The sequence below is a fragment of the Crocodylus porosus genome, unplaced genomic scaffold, assembly GCF_001723895.1.
Source record: "Crocodylus porosus isolate Cpor-Errol unplaced genomic scaffold, CroPor_comp1, whole genome shotgun sequence".
Taxonomy (NCBI): Eukaryota; Metazoa; Chordata; order Crocodylia; family Crocodylidae; genus Crocodylus; species Crocodylus porosus.
Window position 1 is genome coordinate 65,915,021 of NW_017728948.1, and position 16,029 is coordinate 65,931,049.

General features: G+C 46.1%; 2 protein-coding genes and 1 long non-coding RNA gene across 5 annotated transcripts in view; 2 read left to right on the forward strand and 1 right to left on the reverse strand.

Annotated features, from left to right (window-relative positions):
• Positions 1–529: 529 nt before the first annotated feature.
• LOC109322032 (histone H2A.Z) lies at positions 530–10,173 on the forward strand. Of its 2 annotated transcripts, XM_019552840.1 has the most exons (5): positions 557–681; positions 1,056–1,133; positions 2,140–2,253; positions 7,426–7,555; positions 7,713–8,128. In XM_019552840.1, the coding sequence occupies exons 1-5, from the start codon at positions 679–681 to the stop codon at positions 7,772–7,774; spliced, it is 387 nt and encodes a 128-aa protein (XP_019408385.1). In that variant the 5' UTR covers positions 557–678; the 3' UTR covers positions 7,775–8,128. The 2 variants fall into 2 exon arrangements, with proteins under 2 accessions (XP_019408386.1, XP_019408385.1); XM_019552841.1 differs by lacking the exons at positions 7,426–7,555; positions 7,713–8,128 and adding an exon at positions 10,163–10,173 and having other exon boundaries at positions 530–681; positions 2,140–2,319.
• On the reverse strand, positions 1,943–4,810 carry LOC109322033. Its single transcript, XR_002104286.1, has 3 exons — positions 3,238–4,810; positions 2,615–2,617; positions 1,943–1,954 (listed from the first exon to the last, which is right to left on the reverse strand). It is a non-coding gene; the product is annotated as an uncharacterized LOC109322033 (long non-coding RNA).
• DNAJB14 (DnaJ heat shock protein family (Hsp40) member B14) overlaps positions 9,212–16,029 on the forward strand; it is a 35,616-nt gene continuing 28,798 nt past the window's right edge. Inside the window, exon 1 of one of the 2 annotated variants that reach the window (XM_019552839.1) lies at positions 9,212–9,232. In XM_019552839.1, the coding sequence (XP_019408384.1) occupies positions 9,229–9,232 (4 nt within the window). In that variant the 5' untranslated portion in view covers positions 9,212–9,228. Of the gene's footprint in view, positions 9,233–9,493; positions 9,718–16,029 lie in introns of those variants that run through there. The other variant, XM_019552838.1, reaches the window with a different exon arrangement.

Below are 16,029 nucleotides of genomic sequence, written 5' to 3' on the forward strand. Positions count from 1 at the left end.
GAGGATTCAGCCCCCAATTCCTTTTCCCAGCAGCTGCCCTAAGCACCGCTCGGGGGCGGAGGGGAGGCACTTGCAAGCCCCATGTGTGGGGCGGAGCAGGGCAGAGGTAGGTGCCCGGGTCCCAGAAGGGCCCGTAGCTGTGCCTGAGCCTGGGCGCGGGGCCTCGGAGGCAGTAGGTGCCCGCAGGCAGCGCCGCCAGCGCTAGACAAAATGGCGGCGAGGGCCGTGCGGGCGGGAGCCGGAAAAGGGGTGGAGCGGGGTGATCACGGGTCCCTTACGCCGCGCACTGGGCCAACAACCCCCTCCCCCACCGCCCTGCGGGGCTCGCAAGGCCACTCTGCTGGGCCGCGCCTGTCATTTTAAGTGTGGGTGTGGCTTCCATTGATACCCGGGCGCGCGAGCCACCTGCCCCACCTCTCCCTCAGCCCCGCCCGGCGGCTGGGCTCCGATTGGCTCCTGGCCCGCAGAGACGCCCCGCCCTCCTCAGCGGCGATTGGCGGGCGGTGGGGTCCGGGTGCCCGGATGTGGGCACGTTCGGTGGTTATAAAGCGCCGAGGGAAGGCGGGAGCCGGCGCAGTTTGAATCGCGGCGGGTACGGGTGCGTGGTGCTGCTAGGGCCTCGTTGTGTGTGAGAGCCGCTCGCTCCCTCTACTGTGCGGTGCTACAGCGCCGCTCACGATGGTAGGAGACCACGGAGGTGGCGGCCGCGTGGGGGGAAGGGGTGCAACGGTTGGAAAGCTGGCACGCGTTGGGGCGCGCTCGTGTTCCGCAGCCCGCTGGGCTGGGGGGGAGGGGGCGCGCATGCGCAGCAGGCTGCCGGGAGCACTCAGCGCCTGCGCCCGGCGAGTCTCGGGCTGCTGGGCGTGGGGGCAAGAACGCATGCGCGGTGCCCTGGCTCTGTGCGCTGGTTGGGAAGCGCATGCGCGGGGCTGCTGGGCGGATCTTGCCTGAGACCCGAGTGGCTGATGTTTTCAGGTGAGCTTATAGGAGGGAGGAGCTGGTTCCAGTGGCGTAGGGATCCACTTCTGATCACTGCCTGCCTTCCTCTTTTGTAGGCTGGTGGTAAAGCTGGGAAGGACTCTGGGAAGACCAAGACCAAGGCAGTGTCTCGCTCGCAGAGAGCTGGACTGCAGGTGAGTCTGCAGGGCTTCATCCCACTTACTTGCCCTCCAAGACTTTTTGCCTTTTGTTTGGGAGTTTTTCTCTATTTGCGTCTTGTCTGCTATGGGGCAGTCTGCTTCAGGACAGCTGCAGTTCAGGTCCACTGATTTGTCATGATTTTTAAAAAGCTAGTCTTTGTTTGCAGGTTGCTATTTTCAATGCCTAGGTTTTGCATTACTTGAAGAGGTTTTTTTCAGTACAGTTAAGGAGTAACAGCTTGGACTGGGAATGAACAGCTTGAACTATGATGGTGCTGCTACTATATGATGGGGATCTTCAACCAAAGTGCTATGAGATGCTTCCAAAGGGGCTGTGGTGCCCACCTGTGTCAAAAGATGAGCAATTGCTTCTTTTCCTTGCTGGGGTTGGGCACTCCTAAAATCTGTCAAGCAGCACTTGTAGCTAGTCCCCACACCTTGCAGCTTTTGCACTGGCCACCCTGCTCCTAACAGTGTGCTGCAGTGTGTATCCATGTAAAGTGCATGAGCTGATGGCCAGGTATAGGTGGGGGGCTACAACTTATATCCTGACTTATCCCCTGTCCCTTCTACTGCCCCTCCCCATGTGCCTGGAGTGGTGAGAGGCTGTAGGTGCATGTGGTTTCAGTTGCTGGCATTGGAAGCCTAGTACTTATCCTTTCATGCACAGAGCAATGGCTGGGAGCGGCCAGATGCTGGAAAAAGGGTACAGTGGGGTGAGGTCTTGCCTTGCCACTCTTACCTGGCACAAATTGGTTTCTAATTCAGTTCTCAGCCAGGGTGCTTCTAAACTCTGAAAAATTAAGAAGGGCTGTCTTTAGGCTAAAAAAGCTGAGAATTGCTGTCTTATGGGATAAGGAATCATGCTTTGTTGCATCAAATAACAAATGGGCCTTCCTGTGATTATTTTATTGTAGCTGTTGGCAGGGTTTCAGTCTTTCATTCACCAAACCTTTTATGGTGTTTACACCATGTTCTTTTTGCTTTTAATGTCTTGCAGTTCCCGGTTGGCCGCATTCACCGTCATCTGAAGTCCAGGACCACCAGCCATGGACGTGTAGGAGCTACTGCTGCTGTATACAGTGCTGCTATTTTGGAGTACCTGACAGCTGAGGTAAGCTTACTGTGGGAGAGACTGGGAAAGGCAGTTAATGTTCTTAAAATCGGTAGATTGACTTAAGTCTATTTAAATTGCTATAAATCAGTAGCCCAAATTTAAATAATTTTATCAAGTTTCCCATTGTATTGTTTCCTTTTTTACAGAAAGGTTACATCATCATTGGTTGATCTAATAGAACTTGTCCTACTGTAAATACTGCATTAAGTTGCACGCTTGGTACATGTTTTCTAGGTACACAAGCTATCTCTTTCTTCATAGCTTGTGTACCTAGAAACGCATGTTCCAAACTTACAGTTAACTGCAGTCTTTAGTGTGTGTGTGTGATCAACCAATGATAGATATACATTTTAAGAACTTACTGTTTTAACTTACAGCATTGCTAACAACCTGAATGTACTATTTTAGTGTACTAAACACAGGGAAATGTGTTTTGCTCAGTAGATTTAGCTTCTTGCTCTTTTTTTATCAAGATGGTGACTTGCTTTTAAACACACAACCAACAACAAATTAAACAACTTTAGTGTTTTGGATATGGAAACTATTATCAAAACTTGATTAACACTTGGATAACTAATTTATTAAATGCTAGTATTGACTGTTATAGTATGGCATGAACTGTGATTTCTAGTGAATTAAAGCAATAATTTTGGATCACCCTGGGGAAAACTTTCTAAAATGTCTATCTTGAAATCAAGACTAGTCTACCACTTTCAACACTTGAGCCCAGTGTTGGTCGTCTGTACACACTCCTCCTTATTCCTCCCTGTTCCTTCTTCACACAGATTAACACCAAACCAGTGCTTCTCCCTGTGATGTAATCCATCGTACCCTCCCTAGCTTCTTTGTCATCCCAACAACCTGTGCTGTCTGCTGTTACAGCACATAGGGCTAGGGGGCTACAATATTTTAGAGACATGAATAGCATGAACTTCAGTTAAATGGCCCTTCTGCTTCCTTTGGATATGTAAAGATGCAAACACGCTTGAAGTACCCAAACCCTTACCAAGTCCCAGGGAGTTGGTAGTTACTGAGCAGATGGTTGCTTTGCCACGAGCTGGAAAATAAGCCTCTATTATGGGTACAGTCATCAATATTCATAAACTGAGAATTGAGCCAGTTGGATCAGGTAGAGAGAGAGAGGAGCAGGAGTTTTGATACCTTCCAGGTGGTCCTGGTAAATGATTCTGATCACTTTTTGACTCAAAATATTTTATTTAAATTATTTTTATATCTTGTACCTTAGTCTATACTGTATTAAAATTAGGGTTCATTTTAAGCTGGCTTACTCTTTTAAAAGGAAAACTTAAGTAATTTAAATCCAACTTTTTTGCTTAAATGGGGCAAATAAAAGCTGCATAATCATTGCCACTTGTATTCAGAGGTTTTAGGATAACATTTCCTGCTGTAATCAGAATTTGCTTTCATCTAAAAATACTTCAGTGAACTATTTTAGTGAGTCTTGAGGATCAGCAGGAAGGGAGTTAAGTTGGTATTTTGATGGAGGCCATGGTGTGGGAGTGAAGGATGTTGCATAATACAGTCAGTGTCAAATCGGAATTGTGTAAAACTTGGGCTATCTGTGCTGTGGCATAGAGCTCTGTTAACCCTTTTAAGGAGCCCTATCCTGGGAGTCCTACTAATTAAGAGTTTCCTATCTTTAGGAGAAGTAACTAAAGCTATAAACAAGACATGGTAATTCTTGTGGGACTGGTTGTGCCCCATCTTCTTGAATGGAGAAGTTGTGGGTTTGACATCTCTACACATCTCCCTTCAAAGTGGCTGATTGCACTGCTGCTTTTCCACCAGTAGGTGGCTGGAGAGAGCACACATTGCAGCATGCCGGGTGCTGGTCAAGTTCCATAGGATCCCTTGACTGCAAGTGCTCACAGAGCACCTGCTTTTACATTTTGGGTAGGTGGTGACATTTTTGTAGGACTGATTTTGGTGTTGGTCATTGTGTAGCTTGTGCCTTTGAATATCTGCCCTTATTTCTGGTGCACTGGTGTGGCCATCATTGATCATAAGCCAGAGCTTTCACCAGCAATACCTGTTATGGATCTGTATATAGTCATAGCCTTGCTGGCCCAGTGTCATTAACTTGTGGGCCTCAATGGCTGCTGTTACTATTTTTAATTTGCCCTCAAGAACAAAGGCTGGGGGAGAAGCTCACATGTACAAGACAGTCCCACCCTCTGTTTGGCAACAAGTACATGTGGCTTGTATTAGGCAGCAGTAGATACCGGTCCCCTAAAGCTGTTTTTTGGCTGCAGCTTGGCATCTGCCTGAGTAGATAGGGGATCGACTCCAAGTAATAACGCAGTGTTTCTGGGCCAAGGAGATAAGCAGCAACTGGTAGGAGCAGATCGTTTTGGCCACCTAGATGATAGGCAATGATGGACAAATGCCCCTGGACATGAAGAAGTGTACCTTCGTGGAGATTTGTGCCAAAATTGCCTTGCACATACAGCCATGGTCAGTGATGATGAGTTTGCTCTTACCTGTAGGGCAGTGGTCTCCAAAGTGGGGTGCGCGAGATGATCCAGTGGGGTGTGGGAAGAAATATTAGAATTCTGTTTTTTCCTTTTTTAGATGGAAAAAATATAAGAAAGAAATTAAGCTTTACTAATATTTAATATACGGATTGACACTGGTGCCCTCACTCGGTCCGTCTGTCAGACAGTCACGTGTCACGTATGGTAAGGAAGGTATCCTGAGGAAAGAGCGTGAGTTCCGCTACGCGGAGGTACAGTAGTACAGTAGTCTCCAAACTTTGTACAGTGTTGCACTGAGTAGTACATGTGTATAATTTATAAATAAATAGACATATATTGGGGTGCATGCTCAAAAACTTTTTATTGATTGGGGTGCGTGATCAAAAATTTGGAGATCACTGCTGTAGAGAACTGTATTTCTATAGTTATTCCTATCCCTATGAGGGGCTGGACTCGAAGATGTTCTGAGGTCCCTTCCAACCCTAATGTCTATGTCTATACAAGCTTATGACCCCAGACAGCTGCTGCTCTGTGGCAAACTGTTTTGGCATAGGCAAGTTGACTGCTAGAGAGGCTGTGCAAGAGATATCTGAGAATATGGGTGATGGCCCTGTATACAATATGTCTTGCCAACCCACAGGAGGTTGTGGATGAGTTTACCAGCCTGTGGTTTCCCAGCTACGTTAGGGCTGTTGAGCACACACATCTGTGTCCTTCCCCTTGTGGATTCTGGCTGTGAATTCACCAATTGGAAGGGGTACTTCGCAATCGTGATTCAGAAAGTTGGGGACCACCACGGGTACTTGAGCTATGTATAGTTAGTCAGACAGTGTGCTTTGCTAAGATATGTAGGCATTCCCTTTTCCATTTTGGGTCAGGGAGAGAGCTTGCCCCTAGCCTGCCTGGCCCCCAGGCTGAGGAGTGACTATCTTTGGTACTAATAAGAGACTCATCCTACCCTGCACCCCTGGCTAATGAAGCCTTTCACTAGGTGTCTGGATGCCTAGGAGGAACTGTTCACTAGGTCAGCAGCTGTAAAATGTCTGTGGAGTGTGCTTTTAAACATCTAAAGCCTTTCTGGAGGTGGCTGAGGATGTATGGATATCAGTAAGTGCAACATACCCTAGTTCATGGTCCCTGTATGTGTATTGCAAAATGCTGGAGGCCAAGAGTAGCACAAGAAATTCAAAAAAAATTAAAGTCCTAGTGTCACGGTGAAAACTGATCTTATATTGGTTTGTTTGGGTTTTGGGGTTTGTTTTTTGTGTGGTTTTTTTTTTTTTTTCTAAGCCTGACATCTAGTGGCATTTGTCAGTAGTCCTTTGTGAGGTCCATGCTTGTCAGATACTGGGCACCTCCAAGTTTGCTATTCTGGGTATGAGATGCTCATCTGGTACTAATGGCATTAAGCTTGTGACTGTCTGTCTGCACAGAACCTATTGGTGCCATTCTTGGGCACCATCATCGCAAGTGAGGCCCATGGGCTGTTTTGTTGAATTGCCTCCTGCCCTGGTGCCAACATGTCCCTGATTTCCCTTTTCCAGGTCCTACCTAGCCTATTTTCCCAGTGATTCTGAAAGGTGGTGAACACCTGATAGATTTGTCCCCTGTTTCCACTTGGTGCATGACTAAGTGTGTACTAGCTTGCTGGGGAAATATCTGTAGCTTTGCAGAAGCACTCTGATTTCTAACTCCTAGGCAGTAGGTAATTTTGTTAGAGTAGAATAGATTCCACCAGAGTTGTCTTCTGCTTCCACTATCAGATCTAAGAGGGTCTTCAATCCCTTCCCAGTTCCCCCACAGTGGGAAACAATCTTTCTGTCATAAGGTTTCATTACAATTACATGACTTGCTGTCTAATGGCAGGTGTATTTTCTCCCCCTTTTTACATTATTCAGCTCTTTGACCTTCCCAGCCAGCTTGGACCTTTTTCTTTGCACAGAAAACTAAGTGAGGTAATACCTGGTTTATTGGTGCCCAACTTTCCACCCCCATGGGCCAGATGAGTGGTGTAAGGTTGGTCCAAGAGCTAGATCACATGGAGGTTTGGCACATGACATCAGTACATGGGTCTGTCCTGCACAACAACCTAGTTATGTACTTGAATACAGCTGTGTGCTAGCCCCAGGGCTCCTCATGGGTCCAGAAATGTGGCACCAGAGGAGTGGCAATTAACACTGCCACACCTCCCTGCCACAATTTCTAGACCCCTGGGGAGCCCTGCAGGCTGGAAGCTGAGCACCACTGTCCTATTCCATGTGACCTGTTGATCACATGGCAAGCATACTAAATCTCTTGTTTCTTCTGTGCCTTGGCTAGGCTCTCTTGGCCCAAATGCATGAGCTTGGTGGGTCTTTCATAAAATAAACACATACTTCCAATTTTCCCTCTGGAGGAATTTTTTTCCCCCCTTGTTTCTCTTTCATTAAGTCCAGGGGTCTCATTGGCCCCTGACTGCACAGCAGTTCAGAAAGGGACAAGTCTGTAAATTTCTTCTAGTTTCCAAAGACATTCTCTGAGAAGGTAGGGAAAGCATTTATCTGTAGGTGTTGATTCATAAAGGTCTTCACCTGTTTTCAGAGTCCTCTTAAATCTCTCCATTGGATAACTCTTCCAATTCAGTGAGTTAGCTGAGTGAATTAAGGTTTTTTTTGGGGGGGTGTTGTGCCCACAGGTTCTTGAGCTGGCAGGAAATGCATCCAAAGACTTAAAGGTGAAGCGTATCACTCCCCGTCACTTACAGCTTGCAATCAGAGGAGATGAAGAACTGGACTCTCTCATTAAGGCAACAATTGCTGGTGGTGGTATGTAATACTGTCCTCTTACTCGTGTTAAAGTCTAACAGATCATGTTTCTAATATATAAATAAGGGGGTGTGTGCGCGCGCGCGTGTGCCCTTCTGGATTTTACATGACTGGGAAATAACTTCTATTTAATTTCTTGCCTTGTTTTTTATTTTAGGTGTAATACCACATATCCACAAATCGCTTATTGGAAAGAAAGGACAACAGAAAACTGTCTAAAGAATACCAGGATTCCTTGTTATCTCAGGACTCTTAAGTACTCGAACAATTGTCCAGTGTTGGTGATTCCAGTGGACTGTATCTGTGAAACACAATTTTGCCTTTTTGTAACTTGAGAAGCTAAAGCTCGCTGAGCTGTCTAACAAACCAAATTTCTGCATTGAAGTCTTAACCATATTTAAGTGTTACCATGGCTTCAAAGAAGCTATTGTATTTGTAGTGGGTTTTGATTGAGCTGACTGTTTTAGATCGGTTGATTTTTAATGTGAAGCAGAAGTTAAAGGAAATGTTTTGGTTTTGTACAGACTTTTCATCCACTAGAGTGGAAATGTTCAATAAATGTTATATCAATAGTAGTAGTAGTAGTGGTCTATCTCTTTCTTCAAATCTGCCTTTAACAAAAGGGTGCGATTTATAGATTCCCTTCCCATAAAAGATCTAGCAGTAAGATGGCACCCCTGATTTTAAAAGCTGCAGGCTTGAAAGTACCTTAATCCAAGCACTTTTTTTTCCTTCCTGTATCACAAAAACTAGCTGCCCCCCCCCACATGCACATTCCTGGATTGCTGCAGTTAATTGATGTCTTAATTTCTGACATAACAATTTTTATGAAATGTTATATTTTAAAGAGATACCAATGGACTGACAATTTTGGCATTCAGTAGGTGGAGGCTGGATTATATCTGATGCTACCTGTCACTATATAACACGTCTAAAATTTACTGGTCTTAAATGGCGGTAGTGAAAAGCAGGTGTTTGAGTGCCTGATACTGCTCTTAAGCAAGCCTGGGATCTAGGAATCTATGAAGCAGATGTACATCTTCAATATATTTGAGCAATGAGCCAAAATGTAACATTCACTGAACTAGCAGGTGGTCTGACAAATCCTGAAAATATTTAAATTCACCTTAATGTTTGGTTTGGTTTGGATGGATCTAGAACTCAAGGCTCTTGTCCATGGTAGGCAGTTGTTTTTGTGTTTTTCCTTAGAGGTAGCATATATGCCATAAGTTGGAGAAGTGGGAAGAAGAACATAGAGCTTCCACTGCTGCTTTCTAGTAGCAGCTGGGTTCTACCATGTTCATTTGTGACAGATGTACCTTTTGACTTCACTGTCCTGAATCTTGTTTTACAGCCCCTTAAGTCTACTTCTATTCCTTTACACAAGGGCTTTGGAGTGAATGGGCAACTGCAGGGGGGGAAGAGTAATGGAGCAGAGAGGGGTGTAGTGGGGTATATAACTTAGTGGCCACAGAATTTTACCTTTACGAAGCTGATGTGCTGCTACACTTAACTGAGGTCACTGCTGGAGTTAGTATATGGTAACGCTAATATGGCAGGGGGCCTCCCCTGTGCTTTTCTCAAGGTTTTGAGTAAGCAGCAATTGGAACTAGTCACAGCTGCACAGCTCAAGTCCCAGAAAGCTCCCGTGCCCCTTCCTATCCAGCTGTCAAATGGGTAATTGAAATGAAGTCGGGCGCTGCTTGGTGGTGATGTGTCACCCGCGGCGGCCCTCTGAGGGGGAGCGGCCGGCCAAGGCCGCCTGCGGCCTCCGCAAAGGGGAACGGCCGCCTCCTCCTGAGGCCGAGCCCGGGGCAGGCGCGGGCCGCACGGAAGCCCCAGAGCTTGGCCCCCGCGCCGCTGCCGCTGCCCGGCTGCGGCGCATGCGCATGAGGCGCCGCTGTTGCTGCTGGGCCCGGAAGCCGCCGCCGCCGCCGCCGGACGGGACGGGACCGGATAGGACGATGCGCGCGGCCGCCGTGGGGCATCTGTCCCGCGCCGCCTGACCGGGCCCGCCCGCGCAGCGCCGATGGAGGGCAACCGCGACGAGGCGGAGAAGTGCATCGGCATCGCCCGCGCGGCGCTGGAGGCCGGGCACCGGGAGCGCGCCCTGCGCTTCCTGCACAAGGCCCAGAAGCTCTACCCCAGCCGCGCCGCCCGAGGTGACCGCCCCGGGGACTCCGCGGCGGCTGCTCGCGGCCCCTCGGCCGGGCCGCCGAGCAAACAGTCCCGGCGCTGCGGTGCCCGGGAACCGGGGCAGGTCCTGCCGGGCCCCGGGCTCCTCCCGCGCCTTTGCGGCTCTCGGGCCCGCGAGGCGAGAAGGCAGCTCTGGGGAGGTCACGGCGCGGCTCCGGCCTCGCGGGGCGGGTCCGTTAGGCTGTGTGCGGCGTCGTCGGGCGTAGGATAACTGATTACTGTGTTTGTACCATCGCTTCAACCCTCCTCCCTGTACGGTCAGCAAGAGTCAAAGCGTTCAAAAGAGGTGCACCGATAAAGGTTTCTTTGGGCCCATAACGGTGGCTAATTATCAGCCATTCTTATCCCCCAATATGCAGCGTGGAGAGCAACATCTGGCCGGTAAGTCTGTGTGGGGAGGTGGGGATGCAGATTGAGGCCCTCCATGGTGACGGAGGGAGTGGGGGCAGGAGCAGGAGCTCCCCAGCCAGGGAGGGGCACAGGATAGTTGTGCGCAGGGAGGGAGGTATGTGCTCACGGCTGCGCGCACTCCTGGGGTGGTATGAGGGACATGTGCCCCCTGGATTTGTGCACCGGGTGAGGGGCAGGCTGCTGCAAGCTTGGCCAGCGGATGCACTAGCCTCTTCCTGAGGGAGGGCGGGGGGCTGGGCTGGGCCTGCACTCCAGGCAGGTGGGAGAGGTGCTGGGAGGTGGGGCCATGGGGAATTTTAGGGTGGCTGTAGCTCACCCCATAGCGCCCCCTCCCAGCACCACTGCTGTCTGCTCCACCCCCAGCGCAGTCCCAGCCCAGCCCCCCTGCTAGGAAGAAGCTGGCGCAGCCCCTGGCCCCAAGCTCACAGCAGGCAGCCCACCTTTGCCCCACACAAATCTGGGGGGCACATGCCTCCCCGGGGTGTCTGTAGCGGTGAGGACCCCCACCACAGACTGCCCGCAGTTGTCTTGCACCCTGCCTCTGCTCCAGATGGGCAGCACCTGCCCCTGCTGTACTCCCTCCATCACCATGGGGGGCCTCAATCTGCCCCCACACACCCCTTCCCTCTCAGACTTACAGGCTGGATGCTGCTCTCCAAGCTGTCAGGCTGCTTTCCTAGTTGCATATATGCTGCAGCTGCGCACATGCACACAGCATTTCTTGGTGACATTATCAGTGACACTGGCAAAAAAAGCCAATTGCTGTTAATGTCAATTTTTCTTCTATCGGTGCTGATCTGTTATGGACCAATATATCAGTGCACTTCTAGTTCAAAATGTATGATAATTTTTGAGGCACCTAGTAGATGCAGCAAATGCAAAACCCAAGTCACTCTCAGAGTTAACCAACTTCTAGCTTTGCTGTTAGCACTTTCTTTTAACTGCTTGCCTCAGAGAAATGTTTCATCTTTGATGGCCCAGTTCTCACCCTCTCCCTGGCAATGTAAAGTAAATAAGAAGACTTATTTGCGTATTTTTCAGTGTACAATAGTTTTGAGCAAATATGATAATTTTGAACTTCCAATGCGATAATTTCATATTTAAGACCTGGCAACACTGCGTGCCTGTGTAGTTGATTTACCCACCCCGACCCTGGAGCATGCTGTACTGTTTTGTGTCAGCCGCCTCCTAAATGCAAGCAGTGTGGTGTGGCCATGTCCCTGTGGTACCCTGTTCAGAGTAATTAACACAGCTGAGTGATGAGGCTGCAAAGACCACCTGCAGCACCATACAAAGTAGCTGTGCTTGCTTCTGGTTTAGGAGATGGCCTTTAGGGGAGCAGCACAGCAGGAAGGCACTGCTGCCAGGCACAGTAAAGCTACTGTGTAGACATGGCCTTACTCATGCTGTGCCATGAAGTCTGTTCTAAACATTATTGTGTGCACTTGTTGAGTTGCTGAGTTGTTTCACTTAAACTTCTTTTATCTTATTTGGGGAATAGGGAACCCTTATTTTTAATGCATGTTATTGAAGCTATTTTCCCCACAGCATTAAAAATTGCAGCACAGAGTATTTCAAGTTAAAACTGCACTCTAGGGCAGTGCTCCAAAAATAACAAGCATGGAGTGCATGCTAGCTTTACCATGCTTTTGCTTCTCCATAACCTGTCCGTTATATTTTGTGACTAAGCTGCATATCGAGGCTTTCTGAAGTCAGCATGTTGTGTTGTGAGGGGGAGGAGGAGCTGGGGTTGGTCCCCCCCATTACTCTAGATGGCTTCTTCTGAAAGACGTGATAGACATATTGAGGACCATTGGAAAGAGGGGAAAAAATTGCTTCTTTAGTTTGGACTACAGGTCTAAACAGGGTTGATAGGTCACATATTTTACATTCCTGTCAAATAGCATGCACATCTGAAATGCAAACAGCCTGTGGCCTGTGATACTACACAAAGCTTTCCATGGTTTAATTGGATTACCTCCATGAAAATACATGTAATCTATGGAAAGGTGTACAAGCCTGGAAGCCAGGTGACCGTTTCAGTCTGGATTCTTCCTACTGATGAATGTTAGTAATTATGTAAGAGACAAGGATTTATTATGGCGATATCTTTTACTGAATCAACTGTATAGCTGAGATACAGTTAGATAAGCTTTTAAATGCAAGACCTTCTTCATCCAGTTATGTTTTATGACTTATGCCTCTTTCATACTGGACAGGCAAAATCATTTCCCTGTTACACAGAAGAGATAGTTGTGCAGTTACAAAAGACCACTTTTGGGAATTCAGGTTAGGATTAATATGACAGATATCTATTTCGTTCTCTTAGCCATTCTGCCTCTCAGAATTAAGATGACAAAACCTGTGCTTGAATGGAATGTCCCTTTAAAAAGGAAAGCAGAATTACTGCTGCATAATCATCTTGGTAAAGTGTGTATTTCACTGTAGGGAATGAATTGTTAATGAACATGTGGCTTTAGGATCATTTTTCTGTTCACCATGGAAATTGCCAAGTGTGTCATGCCATGAATGAGGCTGTGGGCTGTAGGAAAAGAGAATGTCTTATGGCTGTGACCCTTAATTTGTAATTTGGGGGAGTTGTGTTCTTGCATTTAGGGTGAAGCTGCTGATGCAAGCTGTTTAAATCAGAATTTTGGCAAGTAGATATTAATTATGTGTTTCTTTCTTCATATATCTCACCTAAGATGGTGAGACCCCAGAGTGTTTTTAAGTAGGTATTTAAATTCGGGACCATTGTAAATTTAAGATCTTAATCTGAGTTCCTTGCCTGTAAAATACTTCCTTAGCTCAGCAAAGTCAGGGTTTTTATTTTGAGGCCCTCAGCTGTTCTCTGGTAAGTGCAATTGAAAAACTGGTGAGGCAACCAAAAAAAATTCTGTATGCAGAGCAGGGCTTGGTTTGTGTGCAATAAGTAAGGGATGGAGTCACACATTGAATGATAAGAATAAAATGAAATAGAGAGCAGCTGTCTTATCTGAATATCATCTTCTGCAGTGAATGAGGTAGGGGTCCTGTGGGGAAAATTGGAAAAGATCATATAATTAAAGATTGTTTCATAAGACATTCTCACACACAAGGAGGTAAAATGAAAGTTTCTTGATCAACCTTATTCCTCGTTCGCTCTAATCTGGGAGCTTAATTTCTGCCCCCCAACCCCAACCCTCATCAGTTTTTGTATGGAACACATTGTTTATATTTGGTACTTGCATATACTAGGCAATTGCAATCTTTAGACACTGGTGAGAGCCTTTCTTGAGGGTTCTTAATGGCTTGTTGTCCATCTGCACTACATTTTCTTGGAAAACAGAACCCCAGGTGCACCAGAGCTACTTCCTGAGTGGTAACAAAGATGGAATTGCTTGCAGATGGGTTTCAGAAGGTTGCAACCACCATTTCTGAAATGGTACTGAATTTGCTGTTGGCTATGTGAGCAACTAAACCATTCAGCTCTGATTCAGCTGTGCCATGTGCTGGCTCCCACTGTCAGCAAAGTTTAGTTTTGCTAGTGTAAACAAGGTTTCTGGGTGAAAATGCTGACTGCTCTGATGCTGTTTCCCAAGTTTTGCTCAAGTAAAATATAAGATCATTGTTTATCCCGTGATTTCAGCTAATAACATCATGAAAATGGTATTCCATATTTCCATTGTTTATTTTTTTAGAAAATTATTTTACAATTGGACTGTTAAAACTAAATATAAAATTGTGATTGTTCTTAAGAACCAGTTGATTAAATCATGACCCAGTGGGAAGTTATAATTTCAAGTCTTTGCTAGGCATCTGTGTGGTATTAATAGTGGTGCCACATAAGGGGTGTACGCACAACCCCTGACAGCCAGTGCTCCCTGCTTAGGCAATGGGCAGGCAGGAGCTCTGGTGCCCCCCTCCCCCCACCCCACGAGCGCCAGCTGGGGAATTGGGGTGCTTCAGTCGGTGTGATTGGCTGCGGGGTCCCCCCTCCCTGGTCGGTGAGATCAGCCACCCCTGATCACTGACTGGCCACCGGAGGGGGGGAGGGGGGGTCACATGACTCCCCTGACTCGGGAGGCACCAGTTGCCCATAGGTATTAACTTAATTGTCAGATAGTACAAATCTACATTTGACACACAAGAACCAGATTGTTCTAGCAAATACACTTACAGCTCTATTTGAAGTCAAAGAATGCATCTCTAAGCAGAGCAGGACTCTAAGGTTGGTAGCTGGCATGCACAGTGGGGATACTGATCTTCCCCCATAGTCTGTTTAGATAATTTTCAACTATATCTGGCACTATATCTTCATAGATTTTCAGAGTTCTTTGCAGAACTACAGTGTTCATTAGGGCTGTTGTATAGGTGCCAAACTGATGACATCAAAATTATTTTCTTAACCAAAAGATTATTTGAAAGTGAATGCTGTCTTCATTGCATATTTAAAGCAAATACAGTGCAGTAGTATTTCATTCAGAAGCAAGGAACAGAAAAAATAATGGAAAAAATATTGGTATCATTTTGAAGAAAAGAAAATTAATTTTACTGGCTGATGCAAAAACTAAATTCTTGTATGTCTCTTTAAATCCTTTTATGTCTTCTTGAATATCTGTACAGCAATGTCACAAATCATTTTTTAAAATTCCATTAGTATACCCATTCTCATAGTTGCAGTTTCACGCTAGTAGTTCCTGGTGAAGCTGAAGTCTTGTTTTGAACATACAAACCATCTTTTATTTAAAGGAAATAACTTCCCCAAATACTTTGCGATTCTTTACCCCGCCTTTTTTAGTTTCAAATAGTAGGTTTTTGCCTTATTGTGTGTGCTAATGGCTTAAGTGATCTTTTGCAGGTCTAATATAGGCCTGATTTAATTATGAAATTTCAAATTTGCTTTCTGTTTGTCCTTGAAAAAGAATAAACATTTGTATTGTTAATCTTGTCACCCTTAACCTACTAACATGCCTCAGTTGTTACCTGGAGGGAAATTCTCAGTAGACAATAATTGAATGTTTCAAATATTCATTAAGTCCTTAGCCTCTTTGGCCTTCTGCATAGTGAACATTTTCATGCCGTACCATCCTACCACCATAGTAGCAGTGATACACCTCCACTGGTGGTAGTAGTCATGGGAGTGCTGATGCAGACAGGCTGGTGTTTTAATCAACTTGTCATGTAGACCTGCTCTTAGGTGTAGGTTACAAAAAGTGCAAATTGCCAATCTACACCAATATTACAACCATTGCTGCCCCTGGTGCTAGTGCAATGATGGGAAGTGTTCAGATGCATGCTAGTGTAGAGACAACCTGGAAATTATCAGTTTGCTTCTCTTTGTAAGTACCTGTGCAGTAGGACCCTGATCATGTCCATTATTAAATACTATATAGGCCATGAAATAGAAACTGAATAGCCACAATTTTTTGTTCTTACTAGGTTGGGACAAATAAAACTAGTGACGCTACAGCTTAAAGGTGCTGTCATCCCTTATAATTCCTGTTTTTACATTTACAGAACAAATGAAGGGTAAACCTGAAGTCATTGAATGATCTCTATTTGATTCATTGTGAGAAGAAACTCTTATCTGTATTGCCAATTTTCATCCATAAACAGTATAGCTGTTTTATTTTTTGGGATTTTTATTTAACATTGACTATGAAACCTGATCATTTACAAGGAAAATCATAAAATCTTTGAAAATCTTGACATTCAGACTTTGTTAGCTACTTGCTTATTTATGAACTTAGCTGTGCATCAGAAAAGGGAAGGATACTTAAGGGCTAAACTATGTCATACCTTTCCTACCCCTGGCTCCCTAGGTTCAAACTTAAACACTTTGATTTTAACTTCACAGTAGATTGGGAAGTGTCTAAGCATTTACA

Coding starts and splice junctions, on each gene's coding strand:
- LOC109322032 (XM_019552840.1), top strand. Junction 1,134..2,139: donor CGCAGAGAGCTGGACTGCAG/GTGAGTCTGCAG, acceptor AATGTCTTGCAG/TTCCCGGTTGGCCGCATTCA. Junction 2,254..7,425: donor TGGAGTACCTGACAGCTGAG/GTAAGCTTACTG, acceptor TTGTGCCCACAG/GTTCTTGAGCTGGCAGGAAA.